The 18215-nt window shown below is 56.8% G+C and overlaps 1 protein-coding gene across 1 annotated transcript; it reads left to right on the top strand.

Annotated features, from left to right (window-relative positions):
• The first annotated feature begins 2821 nt into the window (after positions 1 to 2821).
• ROBO3 (roundabout guidance receptor 3) lies at positions 2822 to 18129 on the top strand. The gene is made up of 28 exons (XM_069468731.1): positions 2822 to 2981; positions 5994 to 6320; positions 6615 to 6772; positions 7175 to 7295; positions 7392 to 7530; positions 7829 to 7956; positions 8228 to 8352; positions 9587 to 9758; positions 10078 to 10283; positions 10502 to 10583; positions 10880 to 11045; positions 11253 to 11419; positions 11956 to 12077; positions 12264 to 12489; positions 12702 to 12823; positions 13079 to 13250; positions 13413 to 13598; positions 14312 to 14335; positions 14415 to 14457; positions 14674 to 14813; positions 15119 to 15313; positions 15485 to 15623; positions 15780 to 15992; positions 16375 to 16526; positions 16651 to 16761; positions 16972 to 17130; positions 17610 to 17794; positions 18092 to 18129. The coding sequence occupies exons 1-28, from the start codon at positions 2822 to 2824 to the stop codon at positions 18101 to 18103; spliced, it is 4152 nt and encodes a 1383-aa protein (XP_069324832.1). The 3' UTR covers positions 18104 to 18129.
• Positions 18130 to 18215: the final 86 nt, after the last annotated feature.

Below are 18215 nucleotides of genomic sequence, written 5' to 3'. Positions count from 1 at the left end.
CTATGGAATAGCCCAGAGAGAAGCTGAACTTGAAAACATGCAGGGCCAGTTTCCAGGCTGCCTGTCTGACATTAGTACAAAGGGGAGGGGAGGAGAGGGCCACAGAAGAGCTGGGAGAAGTGACCTCCCTGGGCCTTCTCTGTTGGCTATGGACTCCACGCTCTGCCAGGCCCAGGGCTCTAGGACGCTCCGGAGCACAGAGGAAAAACGGAGGGAACTTATAGGATGGTTGGGAGGAATTTATTCTCTGGTACACCCCGGTTGAGCTCTCAACCCTCCTTTGGCTTAGGTCTGTGTTTGACTTAAAAGGAGTGTATTCTAGAGATACAGAGAAGTACAAAGAAGGAAAAAGCAGAGAGAAACAAGAAAAAGTGGAGAGAGAGAGAGAGAACCGAGAAGGAGTGAGGTGCAGAAGACAGATAGGGGATTCGGCCAGGAGAGTCCTGCGAAGAGGAGAGTGGCCGCGCTATTTGTCCAGTCTCCAAACCCAGATGACGGGGATTAGAAAGCAGCCTTGCCCACGGGCTGAGCCGCAGCCTCCGCTGAGGGAACCCTGAGCAAATACGCCCTGATCCCCACATAAAGGGCCAATTAACTGCGCCGTCTCCGGAAACAAATCCGCTAACAGGGTGACAAGCCCCTAGACACTGGCGGGCCCTGTGTTTGCTGAGAGGCCGGTCGGGAGCAAATCAGGGGATTAGGACTGGGCAGGATCCGCATGGTGGGAGGGTTTGCAGCCCTCCCTGCCCCACAGCAGGGCCTGGTGCCAGGACACAGAATTTCTGTGTTGGTTCAGCCTCTGGTGTGATGGAACCCGGGTGACCGCACCCAGCAGGGGGCGGAGCAAAGAGTCCTTGGAACCGCCGCTCTGAAGGGTCAGAGTAGATCCAATTCTTCCTTAACAGATGAGAAAACCGAGATCCAACACCGTGACGTCTTGCAACTGGCAAATATAGGATCGGAACCCACTTCTGGGTTGATCATTCCTGAAGGGATAGGTTTCTGGTGGGAAATCTATCCCTCGCATCCCTCTTTCCTGAATGCTGCCTGGCCCTGGAGCAAGGGACAGACGTCAAATATCTTAGTACCCCATGTTTTAGAAAGTATGTGCTGCTAGCCAGTCTCCTACCTACCCCAGCCCTTCTCAGCCTCGAGGTCTGATTTGAGTCTTCCGTGGGGCGCCCCTAGTCCGGCACCAGCACCTGCAGATGAGGTGCTGAAAACAGCTCCCAGGCGCTGCTTCCCTATCCCCTGCCAGCCACCTTGCGCTCCCGGCCTTCCGAAGTCTTGCCCAGAGGTAGGAAGATACCTAAACATCCATTAGTAGGAGGCTCTGCAGGGAGGCGTCAGGATTGAGGAAGGAGTCTTGGGGCAAGCCCACCGCCCCTTCAGGTTCACTTGAACGCTCTTTGCCTGAAATACTCCAACTCTTGACTCTGCTTATTCATGGGGGGGCGGGGGAAGGTGGAGGGTGTCTGCAGCTGTGTAGCACTCACCCTTCTCTGATCTCGACCTGTTCATCTGCCCCCTCTCGGGACAGAAGCAGTCACTCCATGAAGGTTGTCTTATCACAGAGCCTGAGGGCTGAGGCCCCTCACTCATCAATTAGCAGGGCCCTACCCCAGATAGGAGACCCCCTCCACTCTCTCTTTGCTGGACACCCCAAAGTCCTCTCCAGTCTAGGAAAGTGTGTGTGTGTGTTTGCGGGGGTGGGAGATCAGAACATCTTCAGGTAGATAAAACCGCAGGTAAGTCAGAGGCAGGCTGGGACTGGGAGTGGGGATACGGGTTTTTTCAAACAGATTTGCACGCATTTTGCATCGATTCCTTCTCCTGCACTTGCCTTTACAGAAGTAATATTGTTCTCATTGTCTTTGTCTAGACTCCTTGGTTCCCCTTCAGTCTCCTCAAAAATGTAAAAAAATTTAATAAAACATGTCAGAGCAGAGTAATGCAAAAGTATGCAAATAAATGAGAGTTGCCTGGGTTTCCCTGGGCTTCCCCCCTCCAGTTTTATCTGTGATCAGAGTCTCCTGAAGGAACCTCCTAGATTAGGGCGTCTGGAGCAGGACTCCCGGGTCAGGGCGCGCCACCTTATCGCCTGGGCTCCGGACTGCAGACCAGACGACTAGAGAGAAAAGGGGTGGACCTGCCCTGGAATTCTCTTCTCACTCCCAACTCCCGCTCCAAAGCACAGCAGCCTCCTGCTCTCCTGTCGCTAAGCCCCAGGATTTGGGAGGGAACGGAAGCCAGGGCATCGAGAGCTAAAGAGCTAAAGGAACGTCTGCTTGCGCTTTGCCTCAGTTTCCCTAAGGGCCTGGAAAAGGGACGAGATATTTCCATTCTAAAGTTAGGCAAAAGGGCAGAGTCCGACAGAACCTCAGCCCTCATCTTGGGTGCTTGGAGAAAGGAGGGAAACTCTCCCTCAGTGTCCAGAACAGGACTCGGGGCGCGGGGCGGGGACTCCAACTCGCGCGCTATCCGACTCGAGTCTCCTACCCTGCTAGTGGCCGTTCTTGTGGGGGTGGGAGGGCGGAGGGAGGCGGATTAATCCCTTAATTACGCCGTGATCGGCGTGGCACCTGCTTTCCGCCCGCCCAGCTCCCAGGGGACGCCGGCACTGGGGGGTGGAGAGAAGGACGAAGGAAGGAGGAGGGCACGCGGAGGCACGGGCCGTACCCAGGCGCGCCGGCAGGACAGCGGCACCGTGGCTGCGGCAGCGCGCAGAGGCTGTGGAGGGGCTTACGGCTCCCAGCCCGCGGGTCTCAGACCCAGGGGCTGGGCCCCGAGCCCCCAGCCCCGGTCCCAGCTGGGTCGAGCCATGCTGCGCTACCTGCTCAAAACGCTGTTGCAGATGAACTTGTTCGCGGACTCCCTGGCCGGGGACATCTCCAACTCCAGCGAGCTGCTCTTTGGCTTCAACTCCTCGGTGGCGCCGCTCAACCACACCTTGCTGCCCCCGGGCGATCCCTCTCTTAACGGTGAGTCCCGGCCCGGCCCGTGGGGATGTCGGATCCGGGCGTGGGGATGAGGCGAGAGGGCGGCGCGGAGGGGAAGGCGAAAGCGCTCCAGCCCCGCGGTCCGGAACTGAGCGGTGCCTCCCAGCGCCTGCACAGGTAGTGGGGGCTAAGGGATAATTTGGCGTTTCAAGCATCTGAGTGGGGGTATCCGCGGGAGGTCCAGGGCTTGGGAGAAGATGGCTGCTGAGTCCTTTACTCCCCACCTCCCCAAATGCCCCCCACGCCCACCGCAGGTGAGGAGAACTGTGGCTGGTGACAGGCAGGGAGATCCCGAGCTAAGAAAGGCCCCGGCCCAGGCAGGGAGGGCAGAGGAGGGGGCATGGTCGCTGGCGGGCCTCAGCCAAGCCAGGCCACTTGGTGATTCACGCAGGTAGGTCTTTCTTCGGGACCAGAAGTTTTCCAACAACTCACTTAGGGTGAGGAAGCCCAAATGCTGGATGTGTTTGCTACGGAGAGGACAGAGGCTGCGATCATTTCAAGAATACTTAAAGTTTGTCTCTCAGTAGTGGGACTCACAGCCGGCCCACCCTGGCAGAGCTTCGGCAGGCGGGCAGTGCTGGCAGCGAGGTCGTTAGCGCTAATTACGGTGATTAATAAATGACTGAGACAGCGCGCTTTCCCCTAGCACGGCGGGGAGGCTGCGGCAGTGGGCCGCCGCCAGCCTGGGGAGGGGGCCGATCCGCGCCCCCTGCAGGCCGCGTTGGGAACTCCCGCTTTCCGCGACCCCTTCGCGGGCGGTTCTCTGCAGGTGCTCCCCGCCTCTCGTCCCTCAGCCTGGACCCACTGGAATCTAGTGGTGACCACTGTGCTGGGGACTCGAAGGCAGCGAGAAAGGAGACCTGGGCAATGTATGTTGGGGGGGCGCAGTACTCCAGGTGCTGGCGGAGGAGCCCCAGAGCTCTATTAGCATGGCCATTAGCTATTCATTAGGCTGCTGTCGAAGCATCTCCTGAGACCAGGAATGACAGGGAAGAAATTCCAGGGAAAGGGCGCCTCAGCTGTGTCTACAGGAATTAGGGGGAAATGGCCAACCAGAAGAGTGTGGTATGTATGGAAGGAATAGGGAGGGAGAGGATGGGGAATGAGCCCGGATTCCCCAATCTCCCGACCCTCGTAGATTCCCAGGAGGTTAATTAAGCACAGAGCCCTTCTCGCTGGTATCCTAAAGAGTGACGCCTTGGCGCACCTAGCTGGCGCTTTTACAGTGTTTTCACCGTACATTGTCTCATTTAAGCTCGAAAACGTAGTGAGGTGTGCAGGGAAAGTGTTGATTGTCACATTTTGCCTCGGAGGAAACAAATTTATAGAGGTCGAATGGTATCCAAATGGATACAAAAGCAGCATGAAGCAAAAGGTCAGCAAAAATAGATCTACATCTATTACACCTGAGGGTTATATGAAGGGGAAAAAAGAATATTGGGGCTTGGTAGAACTGACCAGGTAGAGATCTAGCATAAGGAGTGTGCTGGGGAGGAAAAGCATTAAATAATGGTAGAATGGCTACATTTATACCCCTACATTTATAGGTTGTTTTATGACAACCCTATCCCTACTCTCACATTACAGGTAAAGAAACTGAGACTCAGAGAAGTTAAATTATTTGCCCAATTCTTACAGCTATGAAAGGTTAAAGTCTGAGATTCCATTCCTTGTTGGTTGAACACCCCTCAGCTGAACTCTTAGTCACTCACCATGGATGTTTCAAATTTGGGACTAGGATGGGATGGAGGAGAAGAGGCGAGTGAGAAGCAGAGATTTCCACTTGGAAGGCAGGAGATTGAGAAAATTACTCCCTTCCCCAAGTGAGAGAGAAACCAATCTTGTCTCCAACCAATTAAATACACTCCCCAGGACAGCACCAGCACAAGACAACCCATCTAGCTTTGTCTACACCAGAACTTCGAAGAGGAGGGGCAGGAAATAAAACCCAATGCCACACTGGGCTAGAAGCAAGAGGTTCCTGCTGATTTTGGAACAGGGGGGGGGGGTCAGAGGAGGTGCAGAACAGATGCTGAGGGTGGTCCCCGGTTGACACCAGATTACATGAGTCTGCAGCGACACCTACTGGCCACCACGGGTTACAAATCCACTTCCCAGGGCTGGACTGGAATCTGAGGGTATCTGGGTAGAACCCCCGCTCCCGGATCTTGGATCCTAAACTGTGTGAAGATGAAACAGTCTGTAGTCCAAGTGAGAGGCAAGAGCATATTATGCCAACGAACTGATGCAAGTGAGCAACGGAAATAGAGGAATCCCTTTTCCAGTGGCTCTTAGCCTTTCTTGGCCAAATAAACCAGAATAATCTGTTGAAAACTACGCACCTCTCAGGAAAAGGAGCTTTACTCACATTCCCACTACCATTTGCATTCAATTCCTGTGACTTTACAAGACGCCCAAAAGCGAAGCGAGATTATCTGGGGTGTCAGTAGGAAGGGCTCTGTGCCCGTTCATAGAGTCCAGGTTAAGAACTCCTTTTAGTCTCAGCCCTATCACTCATGTCTTCCCTTTCACAAGGGACCCCAGGCCGGTCCACATTCCCAATTTCACAGGCCTGGGACCTTGCAGAGGTGAAGAACCAAATGTTGGCACCGGTACACTGCTTGTGGTTGTTCCCTGATCTAGGACAATCAGTGAACCAGTGTGGGTGGGAGACTAACACCAGCCGGCTAGAAGCACAGGCCTGGTCTATGTAAAGGTGGCAAGAGAGAAGGTAGGGGTCCTTGGAAGGTCCAGAAAGCTGGCCTAGGAGTTTGTGTCCTGATTCCTCTACTTATATGCCTGTCTGTAGGTGTCTCCTTTCTGGAGCCTGGAGCCTACAGAGGGAGAGGGTGGGCAAGGATGGGCAGGCGGGGACTCCAGCAGAGGAAGCACAGGAGATGCAACTACTACCAGAGGGTTCTCTTTCCTTCTGGGTCCTTAATCTCTCCCCTCAATTTTGCCATGTGAAAACTCTGTGCCACTACCTGTCCCTAGGATCAAGGGTCGGGCCGGAAGACGCTATGCCACGCATCGTGGAGCAGCCTCCAGATCTGCTGGTCTCCCGGGGCGAGCCGGCCACGCTGCCCTGCCGTGCCGAGGGCCGGCCCCGACCCAACATCGAGTGGTACAAGAACGGAGCACGCGTGGCCACTGCGCGCGAGGACCCGCGCGCGCACCGCCTGCTGCTGCCCAGCGGCGCCCTTTTCTTCCCGCGTATCGTGCACGGGCGCCGGGCACGACCAGACGAAGGTGTCTACACTTGCGTGGCTCGCAACTACCTGGGGGCAGCATCTAGCAGAAATGCGTCGCTGGAAGTGGCAGGTAAGAGTCTGGTGGCGGTCAGCTGGTTGCTTCCAGAGCCTGAGGTAGACGGGAGGGCACCAGGCAATCCCAGAACCAGCCCCAGCGATCTCAGCATCTTCCTTTCCCGACCTTCGGTCTCTGAAGCCCACACCATGGCCGGACCAGAAAGTGGATCTGACTGTAGGCCAGCATTTTCACACCTGGGAAAGAGTTCGATCAACGCCTCCCCAAAACAACATTTTCCTTGCGTGCTCACCTAGTTATGGCACCTCACACCCTGCTTATTCTCCCTCCCCTCTCCTCTCTCTCCAGTCCTCCGCGATGATTTCCGGCAGTCTCCTGGGAACGTAGTGGTGGCAGTGGGGGAGCCGGCAGTAATGGAATGCGTGCCCCCCCGCGGCCACCCGGAGCCTTCGGTGTCCTGGAAGAAGGACAGTGCAAGACTCAAGGAGGAGGAGGGAAGGATCACGGTGAGGGGCGGGGCCCTGGCTGGGGACCTCATGAGGGACGGGGCCATAGGCTAGGGTTCTGGGACAGGTCTCAAAAAAGGAAGGTTTGAATCTAAGGGTCTTGGAGAGGCAGGAAATAAGGTCTTGGAGGTGATAAGGCAGGAGATTTGAGATTAGGGTATCAGCTGACCAGAGACTAACAGTCAGCTATTGAGAGATGAGGAGGGTAGGATGGAATTGGTATTAAAAAGGTAGGGAGCATGATGCCCCAGGGACTCCTTATCTGATATGTGGGTCAACATCATTGGTCTTCTTCATTGGCTTGCTGTGAGGATCAAATAAATTTCACACACACACACACACACACACACACATATGCTTTGATGGCCATAAGGGACCAAAGTTACCACTGTTACTCTGCAGATCCGTGGAGGGAAGCTGATGATGTCACATACACACAAGAGTGATGCAGGGATGTATGTGTGCGTGGCCTCCAACATGGCAGGAGAACGGGAGAGTGCAGCAGCTGAACTCATGGTACTGGGTAGGTTCAGGGAGTTTTGGAGTTATGGGATCCAGTAGCCTGGGGAGTAAGTAGCTGCACGAACACCCTGGCTGTTCACTCACTCCCACTGCATAGAGCGTCCCTCATTCCTGCGGAGACCAGTGAATCAGGTGGTCCTGGCCAACGCCCCTGTGAATTTCCTATGTGAGGTGCAGGGGGATCCTCCACCTCGTCTACGCTGGCGCAAGGAGGATGGGGAACTGCCCACAGGCAGGTGAGAAGCCCCTTCGCCCTGCCCATAAGGAGACCTAACTAGCTCAAGAGCCTACCCTGCCCTAGAAAACTGGGAGGGAGACACCTTCTCTGAGGGCACAGAGAAGTCTGTTCCCCAGAGCCTGTGGCCCCTGTGCTATCTAGTCCCCACCTCCATTCTGGAGTCCATGGGTACCAGCTTCTGCCCCCATTGTGTCCTGCCTTGTCTTTATGCACCCTGACCCTGGTGTCTGTCCTGGGGGAGAGAGAAAGTGTCTGTAGCTGTGGCCAACCCAGTCTGGGGGTGGGGAGCGGAGCAGGTATGAGATCCGGAGTGACCACAGCCTTTGGATTGGGCGTGTGAGTGCTGAAGATGAGGGGACTTACACCTGTGTGGCGGAGAACAGCGTGGGCCGTGCTGAAGCATCTGGCTCCCTCAGCGTCCATGGTGAGGCCTCTACCTGGGACTGCCTGCGGCAGGGATGCTATGAGGAGAGGAGGAGGATGGGCTGGAGTGGAGCAGAAAGGGGGAGGAAAGGCAGAGCAGTGGACCTGGGTAGGGCACCTGGGACTTCTGCACAGATCTGGAGGAGGAGGGCCCTAAACAGGCTTGGGCAAGAAGAGCTGGATATCTGCTTGGGCTTCTCTCTCCTGTTCCTTCTGTGTCCCTTCTTAGTGCCACTGACTCCCTGTTCCTTTATCTCACCTCCCCTTCCCAGTCCCACCTCAGTTGGTGACCCAGCCCCAGGACCAGATGGCAGCCCCTGGAGAGAGTGTGGCTTTCCAGTGTGAGACCAAAGGAAACCCCCCACCTGCCATCTTCTGGCAGAAGGAGGGGAGTCAGGTAGGAGGCCATCTCCAAGGCCGTTCCCACCAGCCCTCCTCTGCGCCTCAGCCTCCCGCGCCCTCTCCACACTCTGCAACCATCTCTCTGGAGCTTCTGTTTTACCTTTGGTACCCCACTCCCAAAACCCTTGCAGGTTATTTGGGAGGATTAAATAAGATAATGAATATAAAAGGTAAAAGGCCTGGAACATATTGGACACTTTTATAATGATAATAATTTAAATGATAATAATATGTTTAGGTAGTAGGAAACAGTCCTGGATGGTTGGGCAAGGCCGTCCTGAGGGTATAGAAAACTCACTTAGTTTCCTCCTCCCCCAGACTTCTGTAGCCTTCAGTTTTGGACATAACATACCACTCCAGAAACCAAATATTGAACCAAAGTTTCTCAGGGCAGGAAATTACTTGCTCTTCTATTTATAGCCATTTATAGTAGCTGCCAAGGGACTTCCACCAGGGAAAGCTCAACCTAGCAAACAAATCCCAGAGCACACAACCTGAATGAACTTTAACTGACTTTACAACGTGCGTCACTCCCTCTAAAGGAAGGGTGGGAATTTTGCTACTAGGAAAGAGGATCAGTAAAATCAAAGAAGTTTGATTAACCCCACCCCACTGGGAAAGCCGGCAACCTGCTACTTCATTCCAAATCCACAGCCACCATTTTCCAACATCTTCTCTAGCATCTGAGACTGCTGCATTTTAATTAGATTCTCACAGGAATAAAGACGGTGCTAGTAGGAGGGGTGGGAGTAGGTCTCAGTCAGGAGCTCAGCATGGTGCCATTTATCCTGAGACCCAAACCTGCTTTCCTATTTTCCATGTATCTAGCTAAAGAAAAAGGTTAAAGCCAGAAAGAAGGGGAAAGTATTTAAGAGTTATCACTCAATGCGTTACAAAACTTTCATATGATTATTTTATTTGATCCTCATAACTATTCTCTAAGAGTCAAGTTTGGGTAAATTGGGGCTCAGGAAGGTTAAATAGCTTGCTCAGAGTCCCCAACTAGTAAGTCACAGGCCTGGGAAGTAGATCCCAAAATTGTCTAATACAATTCCTCATTTTTGTGAATAAGTTTAACTAGTTTGTCCCAGGTCACGTCACTGGCTGGGGACAGAGTAAGAATTAGAACCTTAGGAATTCTCTGGATTCCAAGACTGATGGGAATGTGGCACTCTCCCTGCCCAGCTGCCTGCTCATTCCCTACCTTGGTTCCTTGGTCTGTCCTCCAGGTCCTGCTTTTCCCCAGTCAGTCACTTCAGCCCACGGGGCGCTTCTCAGTCTCTCCAAGAGGACAGCTCAACATCACTGAAGTGCAAGCTGGGGATGCTGGCTACTACGTGTGCCAGGCTGTCAGTGTGGCCGGCAGCATCCTGGCCAAGGCCCTGTTGGAGATAAAAGGAGGTACATGCCCATGGAGATAGGCTGGACTCATGGCTGGGAAGGAAATAATGGCCCAAAGAGATCTGTTTCTTTTGTATTCTATATACTACATCTGCAAGGGGAGGGATGTGTTCCTGAGACATGTCCTTGAAGTTTGGAAACCAGCAGCAGCAGCCACTAATAGATGGCTGGTGCCAGGCAGAGACTACAGATGATTATCAAAGCACTTCCTATCTCCAGGGTGTTAGGAGGAGGTTGAAGGAGCACAGAATGAGGACAAGGGGCTGGTTGCCTGGCCCTAGGCTCCTCCCCTGAGGGGACCGAGTTCTTCCTCTCTCAGCCTCCTTGGATGGGCTGCCTCCCGTCATCCTCCAGGGACCAGCCAATCAGACGCTGGCACTTGGCTCCTCTGTGTGGCTGCCATGCAGAGTGACTGGGAACCCTCAGCCCAGTGTCCAGTGGAAGAAGGATGGGCAGTGGCTGCAGGGGGATGACCTCCAGCTCACCCTAATGACCAACGGTACCTTGTACATCACCAACGTGCAGGTGAGTGTCACCCCTGGGGCTTTAGTAACTGAGAATGGCTTCCTGGTCCACGCTGCCAGTGCTAGTAAGTACCCACTGGACCTCCAACCCTATTTCTTCCCCTTTGTTCTCTCAGACCACCTAAAGTGTCCAACATCCTCCCCATCCCCTGCTACCTGCCTCCACCCCTACCCCCATGCTCCACTCCCAGTTGGCCAGTGCTCTACCCTCTCCTGCAGGAGATGGACTTGGGTTTCTACAGCTGTGTGGCCAAGAGTTCCATAGGGGAGGCCACATGGAGTGGCTGGCTTAAGATGCGGGGTAAGTGTTTTCTTCTTTCCCTTGTTTTGACAGCACCTTTCTCCAAACCTGCTTCGAAGGTAGTCAATAGCTCCCCAAACCCCAAGACTAATTTTACCTTGCAAATGCCATGTCAGTAGTGGTGGAGATGAGGATGGGGAAGGGGTGCCCATCAGGGCAGATGTGAGTAGGGGTTAGTATGTCCCCTCTGACCACCACCACTGGTCAGAGCTCCACAGCTCCTCTGGGAAGGAAGCAGGTTACACTGGGGTCATCCTTTCCCCATCGTTCTACTTAAAGATTATCTCCTACTGCAGAAGATTGGGAAGGATCACCAGATCCCCCTACAGAAGTCAGTACCCCTCCGGGGCCTCCCTCTCAGCCAGTGGTCACTGAGATCACCAAGAACAGCGTTACTCTGACCTGGAAGCCCAGCCCACAGGCTGGGGCCACAGTCACCTCTTATGTGATAGAGGCCTTCAGGTATGGAGAAAGTTTGGAAGGCAAACCTGGAGAGTTAAAAGGAGGAGATCCTATATCCTTAGAGTCTTTGCAATTGTGGGGCGGGATTCTCCAGTCCCTTCTCCCAAGGTGAGGAGGTAGCAGGGGTCCATAGAGAATGGATAAGATGGAGTAGACAAGTTGGGGCTTCCTGGCTTAGACAACCCTGTCACCTCATTCCTGTTGTAGCCAAGCAGCTGGCAACACATGGCGGACAGTGGCAGATGGCGTGCAGCTGGAGACACACACAGTCAGTGGTCTGCAGCCCAATACCATCTACCTGTTCCTGGTGCGAGCGGTGGGAGCCTGGGGCCTCAGTGAGCCCAGCCCTGTCTCTGAGCCTGTCCGCACACAGGGTAAGGTCAGAGTCCCTGGACTCATGGGTATGACAAGTAACATCATAGAGCACCCCCTCCCCCAAAACCATGACACCATGGCAGTTCATACAGTGCTTTCCTGCTCTGCCAGGTCTATACTGGTGGCCAGCCTGGAATAGGAGGCCATGTTTCCCTCTCATAGGGGAGAAAAGGGAGTGGGGGAAGGGGAATATTTACTCATCTTGGTAGCTTCTCACTTATGAGCCTTTTACCCATAGCTAATATAGATTATTAAGACTGGAAGGAACATTGGAGGGCTCATCTTCATGTTAGAGATGAGGATCTGAGACCTTTAAAGGATGCACATGTAGTGCAGCAGAAAGAATATTCAGATTAGCTGGACCCAGGCCAAGTTCTGGAAGCGATTCCCCTGAGCAGCCTCCTGTGCTGGGGTGTGCTGTGCAGTACTAAGTAGTACGGCCTGCAGGGCAGGGCAGAGGTAGGACACAAGCATACTCTCAGTCCTGTCTCCCTGCCCTTGGTGGCCTCAGCTGAGTGGGCTCTTTGGTCACCAGACAGCAACCCATCCAGGCCAGTGGAGGACCCATGGAGAGGCCAGTGGGGACTGGCTGAAGTGGCTGTGCGTATGAAGGAGCCCATAGTCCTTGGGCCCCGGACCCTGCAGGTGTCCTGGACTGTGAGTGTGGCATCGGGATGAGGTTAAGGGCGGGGATGATGATGGGAACGTGAGGGCCTCCAGGAGTATGGGAGGGTGGGAGGTGAGTGGCTGGGGAAGGTGGCATCAGTAGAGGAGGGCCTGGGCCTGGAGGGCCTGTGTGGCTCCAGCTTCCCCCTCTGGTAGGCCTTGTCTTGTCTCCTGCAGGTAGATGGCCCAGTCCAGCTGGTGCAAGGTTTCCAGGTGTCTTGGAGGGTGGCAGGCCCTGACGGGGGAGGCTGGACAGTGCTGGACATGCAGTCCCCAAACCAGCAAAGTACTGTGCTAAGAGGACTGCCCCCAGGGACCCAAATCCAGATAAAGGTGCAAGTCCAAGGCCAGGAGGGGCTAGGAGCTGAAAGCCCCTTTGTGACCAGGAGCATTCCTGAGGAGGGTAAGGAGGGCCACAGAGCCAAGGGATGGACAAGAGGGAAGAGGGAGTGAGGGAGGGTGGAATTTTCCGGGGGAGAGCAAGGTGAGTGGGTGGAAGGAAGGATGCCTCTCAGTTCCCTGAGTCGTCAGAACAGGGAGGCTGAAGGTTGGGGCAGGAGGGGCAGTTTGCAATGACTGTCTGTGTCTTTCTCTCCATGCTGCACCCTGGCCCAGCCCCCAGCGGTCCCCCCCAGGGAGTGGCAGTGGCCTTGGGGGGTGATGGCAACAGCAGTATCACTGTGTCCTGGGAACCTCCACTCCCCTCCCAGCAAAATGGGGTCATCACGGAATATCAGGTACAGGATTTGAGGAGGGACTGGATGGGCGGCTGGGAGGGAGAGGGAGGATGTAGGGGCTAGGATTAAGGTGGAGGGAACCTAGACTGGCTTTGGGCCCTGGAATGAGGTTAGGCGGGAGGAGAGGTTTCAGAGTGTTGTCTCCAGGTTGAATCATGCATGAGTAAGCTCCCTGTACCATTTGGAACCTTAAGTTTTCCAGTGGGGCGGGAATCCCATTTCTGACTCTCTAAACTCGAGACTCGGCCTCCCTAGATCTGGTGCCTGGGCAATGACAGCCGTTTCCACCTCAACCGGTCTGCGGCAGGCTGGGCACGCTCTGCGATGCTCCGGGGACTGCTGCCAGGTCTGCTCTACCGAACCCAGGTCTCGGCGGCCACCAGCGCTGGCGTGGGCGTGGCCAGTGCCCCCGTGTTGGTGCAGCTGCGTGAGTCTGGAGGTGGGCTGGCGTGGCTGGGCGGGACTCCGGAACTTTGGGGTGGGGGGCGGTGAGGGTCCCGGGACAGCTGTGCCTGCGGGGTCAGGAGTGGCGCTTTCCCAGCTCCTGGGTTTCGGGCGCCTCCTCCCCTTACCCCTCTGGCCCCCACAGCCTCCCCTCCGGAATTGGAGCCTGGGCTCGAAGTGCGCCCGGGGCTGGCGGAGCGGCTGGCGAGGGTGCTGCGGGAGCCTGCCTTCTTGGCCGGCAGCGGCGCCGCCTGCGGGGCGCTCCTGCTCGGACTCTGCGCCGCCCTCTACCGGCGGCGGAAGCAGCGCAAGGAACTCAGTCACTACACCGGTGAGAGCCGGGCTGGGTGGTGCGCGCGGCCCTGGAGTGGGCGGAGCCTGGCTGGCGGGGCGGGGCGGGCTGGCGAGGAGGGGCGGGGTCCGCCGCGGGGCAGTGAAGGAGGGGGCGCACAGCGAGCACAGCTGCTGGGGAGAGGCGGGGTCGCATGGTGGCACTGAGAGCTGACAGGATTGGGGAAGGGCGGGCCAAGAGGGGGCAGGACCTGGATCTGCGGAGAGGGGTGAGATTTGCCCCTAAAACGCCTCGAGAAGAGGTCAGGCTTTGCAGCTCAGGCTCAGTAAGGAAGCGGCAAGTCTGGAGGCGGAAAGCCACTGGGAGGGCGGACGGAGGGAGGGGCGGGGCCTGGAGAAGTGGGCGTGGCCGGGCCCCAGGCCCTAAACTGGGAGGTTGGGTCTGGCTGGAAAGGCAGGGCCGGCTGAAACAGGCACCTGAGTTCTGCTCAGTAAGGGACGTCTCTGGAGAGATTCTGAGGTTTCTGAGGTCAGTGGCTTCCAATCTTGGTTGGCTACACATAGGAATCACTTTGGGAGCTTTAAAAAAATACTGACACCTGAGGTCCATCCCCAGCAATTCTGATGAAATTGGTCCAGGGTGCAACCTGAGTGCTGGAGTTGGGACCGGGGCCAAGGAGTGGACAAGCGTATGGGTATTTCTGACCCTTCTCATTTTCCCTGTTCTTTCTCCCACGGGTTCCTTTTCGGAAGCCTCTTTTGCCTACACACCTGCAGGTAAGCCATCTCTGCCCAGCGGGGTTTGGACCCCCAGCACGGGCTCTTCTCTCACTCATTCTCCCCTCCTCTTCCCCAGTGTCCTTCCCGCACTCAGAGGGCCTCTCTGGAGCCAGTTCCAGGTAATTCTCTTACCCATCTCCCGAGGATAGTCTTCTCCACCAAGAGACCACCCTCCTTCCCCTCCGGGGCTCACTGCCCGCCCCTGCTGAGTATCCCCACCTCCCACCCTCAGCCACCATTACCACTGTCCCTTGCCTCTCCAAGGCCGCCACCTCCCTTACCTTTGCTGGCCCCTCCAGGCTTTCTGTCCCCAACAATTACCTACTCTCCCTCAGGCCACCCATGGGCCTTGGCCCTGCCCCCTACCCATGGCTGGCAGACTCGTGGCCCCGCCCTTCTCGAAGCCCCTCAGCCCAGGAGCCCAGGGGAAGCTGCTGCCCCAGCAATCCTGACCCAGACGACAGATATTACAATGGTGAGGAGTTCTAATTCCCTCAGGGGCACACTTGGCCCCCAGCACACTTCTCTCAACCTCCTGGGGCAAAGTGAAGGGAGCCGAGGAGTCCCAGTCTTCCTGAGGTCGGTCAGCCCCTGGGGAGGATGTGAGTTGGGGGAGCCTCTCTCAGACCTGACCTTCACCCTGGGTTGGGATGCAAGGTGGGGGTGGGGAAGAAGTTGATCTGGTGGGATCTGCTTTTGCCCTCCATTCTCCTGTTGTCTTCTATTTTTCTTCTCTGTCCCCTGCCTTCTCCCCTGGGCTTCCCTCTTTCTCCTCTGCAGAAGCAGGAATCTCCCTATACCTGGCTCAGACAGCCCGGGGCACTGCCACCTCTGGCGAGGGTCCTGTCTACAGCACCATTGACCCAGCTGCAGAGGAACTGCAGACCTTCCACGGGGGTTTCCCCCAGCATCCCTCAGGGGATCCAGGCACCTGGAGCCAGTATGCTCCTCCAGAGTGGAGCCAGGGGGACAGTGGTATGACTCCAACTCCTAACACCCCCATTTTATCCCTGACAAGCATATCCCCAAAGAGTATCCTGCACCCTGACCCTCTGGCACCTAGCCTGGCCCTTCCTTCTGACATGTTGTCTCATCTCTGGCTCTTTCCTGCCTGTTCTGGGTATGTCCCCATCCTACTCTCCTCAGGAGCCAGGGGAGGCAAAGTGAAGCTTCTGGGGAAACCTGCACAGATGCCCTCTCTGCACTGGCCGGAAGCCCTGCCCCCACCTCCCCCTTCTTGTGAACTGAGCTGCCTGGAGGGGCCTGAGGCGGAGCTGGAGGGCAGGTAAGGATGCTCCCTGCTGCCGCTGCCCACACACCGAGTACCAGCCTGGGGGCTCCTGGGTGGGGGCAGAGAAAGGGAAGGGGGCAACATGAAGGCCAAGGGGAAGGTATAGAAGCTACTCATCCTTCTGACTTCTCTCCTGCCTCTTTCCCCCAGCTCAGAGCCAGAGGAGTGGTGCCCACCAATGCCCGAGAGAAGCCACCTGACCGAGCCCAGCTCCAGTGGAGGGTGCCTGGTCACCCCATCCCAAGGGGAAATCCCTTCTCCCACACCCTCCTATGGCCAGCAGTCCACAGCCACTCTTACCCCCTCACCTCCTGACCCTCCCCAGCCCCCCACTGACATGCCCCATCTCCATCAGATGCCCAGGTAGGGAGGTATACAGTACCACATACATTGCAAGCCCTTGGTACATATCTGTTCAGTGACTGGATGGATGGATGGATGAGTCTGGGGTACAGAGGTCTCAGGGCTGTGTCTGAGTGGAAGTGTGATTTGGGCAGGAGCGTGGAGGCTGACAAGGCCTCTCCCTCCCTTCAGACTGTCTCTCTGTTGGAGCGACTCTGCAGGCTTCCTGAGGCATTTCCAACATGGCTTTCCTCATGTGCCCCTAGCCTAGGAGGTCTTATGGGGGATGGGCTGTGTCTTGTTCATCTGAGTATTAGGCTAAGTGTCTAGCACAGTGCCTGGCACATAGCAGGCACTTAGTTTTTGTGGTGGGAACAGATGCTGAGGCCTCATGTCATTGCAGGAGGGTGCCCCTTGGGCCAAGTTCCCCTCTCAGTGTCTCCCAGCCCACTCTGGGCAGCCACGAAGGGAGGCCTGCTGGCCTGGGTGCCGGCCCCTCAACCTCCCATCACCTCAGCCCCAGCCCTGCCCCTAGCACAGCCAGCAGTGGCCCAGGTGAGTCAGTAGAACTTCCGCTCGCCCCCTCCCTGTACCCACTGCTGTGCTTTCTCCCCCTCACCCCAGGCCTCTTCTGACCCTCTCCCTTACTTGTGCCTCCCCTCATTTCCTAACACCACAGGGAGAACCCGGCAGGTGCCTGGGGAGATGACTCCCCCACTTCAAGGACCCCATGCCCGGATCCGGAAGAAACCCAGGGCTCTTCCCTATAGGAGGGAGCACAGTCCTGGGGGTGAGGAGCCATGCCTGGGAGATGGTGGCAGTCTGGGGAGGTGGGCAGGCAGGGAACCGAAGGTGAGCTCTGGAGTCTGGAAGAGGGAGCAACTGGACCCAAATCAGAAGGCTGTTCATTGGCAGCCTCCTGGTGCCTGGGAGAGGAGGTGGGAGGAAGGTTAGTGTCAGGAGAGGCGGGAGACTCTGCTGAAGGCAGGTCCCTCCCCAGACTTGCCCCCACCACCCTTGCCGCCGCCAGAGGAAGAGGCCAACTGGGCCTTAGGGCTGAGAGCAGCAGGCAGCATGTCCTCCTTGGAGCGGGAGCGCAGTGGGGAGAGGAGAGCGGTGCAGGCCATGCCCCTGGGGGCCCAGCGGGGGCCTCACCCTGGTAAGAGGGGCCAGGGCAGGTGGGAGGGCCACTGCCACAGGGGAAGGTGGGCTTTGGGACTGGGGGCTAATAGTTGGACAGATGGTGCCCAGCTCACCCCTCCCTACAGTTGGGTTCATGCATTTGATCCACATCAAAGACTCCCTTGTCTCTCTAGCCCTCTCTGAACACAGTCCCTTGAAGTCCCCAAGTTCTGTTTTTTCCCAGGACGGAAGCCCAGACGAGAGAAAAGTGGGGCCTGGGTGCTCTGCCCCGCATCCCCCGAGGCTCCCTCTGCTTGGGAGCTCCCCACAGGTTCTGACCACCTGTATGTCAAGGCCATGTGTTGGGCACTCTGCTTCTCAGCCCCCAGGCTGCTGAGCCCTGTGCCTGCCCTTCAGTCTTCTCCCAGAGCTGGCACTGTGGTCGGGTGGCAAGGTGGGCGAGCAGTGATGTTCTCTCCCTGCCTGGGCCCGCTGCCCTTCCCTCCTGTGCTGCAGAAGAGGCCTGGCTCCCATACAGCAGACCAAGCTTCCTGTCCCGGGGCCAGGGCACCAGCACCTGTTCCACAGCTGGCAGCAACTCTTCCAGGGGCTCCAGCAGCTCTCGGGGCTCCCGGGGCCCTGGCCGGAGCCGGAGCCGGAGCCGAAGCCAGAGCCAAAGGCCAGGACAGAAACGCCGAGAGGTGGGGGCAGAAAGCACAGAGGAGGGTGGAGGGCCAGGGAGGGTGGGCCCAGGGGTGACTGGAAGCAGGAAGGTAGAAAAGGGCTGTAGAGGAGTGTCAAAAGGAGGGGACCCAGAGAGTGAGGGGCCGGGGAGAATGCTGTAGAAGAAATGGCAAGGGGTGCAAGCACGATGGCATATGAGAGGGGAGCCTGGGCTCCCCACAGGAGGACTGGACCGGGAGAAGGGCTGAGCCCGCCTGCGGCCTGTGTGCCCTGGGCCGGGCTTGACAAAGCAGCGCTTCTCTCTCTTTCTCTAGGAACCAAGATGACCCTCAGTGAGGCAATGGGAATACCGGGCGTTCCATGGTCAGCGAGTGGGAGCAAAGGGGAGCCGGGTCAGGTGTCCCCTCCCTCCCGCAGCGATGCTGGCTTCTGCAGCTT

Source organism: Eulemur rufifrons, chromosome 6 (genome assembly GCF_041146395.1).
Source record: "Eulemur rufifrons isolate Redbay chromosome 6, OSU_ERuf_1, whole genome shotgun sequence".
NCBI lineage: Eukaryota > Metazoa > Chordata > Mammalia > Primates > Lemuridae > Eulemur > Eulemur rufifrons.
The sequence above is the reverse complement of the archived record's forward strand: the minus strand, read 5'-3'. Positions and strand labels throughout refer to the sequence as shown.

Excerpts from the sequence above, each read along its gene's own strand:
- ROBO3 (XM_069468731.1), top strand. The coding sequence starts at position 2,822 with ATGCTGCGCTACCTGCTCAAAACGCTGTTGCAGATGAACTTGTTCGCG. Across the intron at positions 9,759-10,077 it reads CCTGTTGGAGATAAAAGGAG|CCTCCTTGGATGGGCTGCCT; the intron begins GTACATGCCCAT and ends TTCCTCTCTCAG. Across the intron at positions 15,993-16,374 it reads CATCTCCATCAGATGCCCAG|GAGGGTGCCCCTTGGGCCAA; the intron begins GTAGGGAGGTAT and ends ATGTCATTGCAG.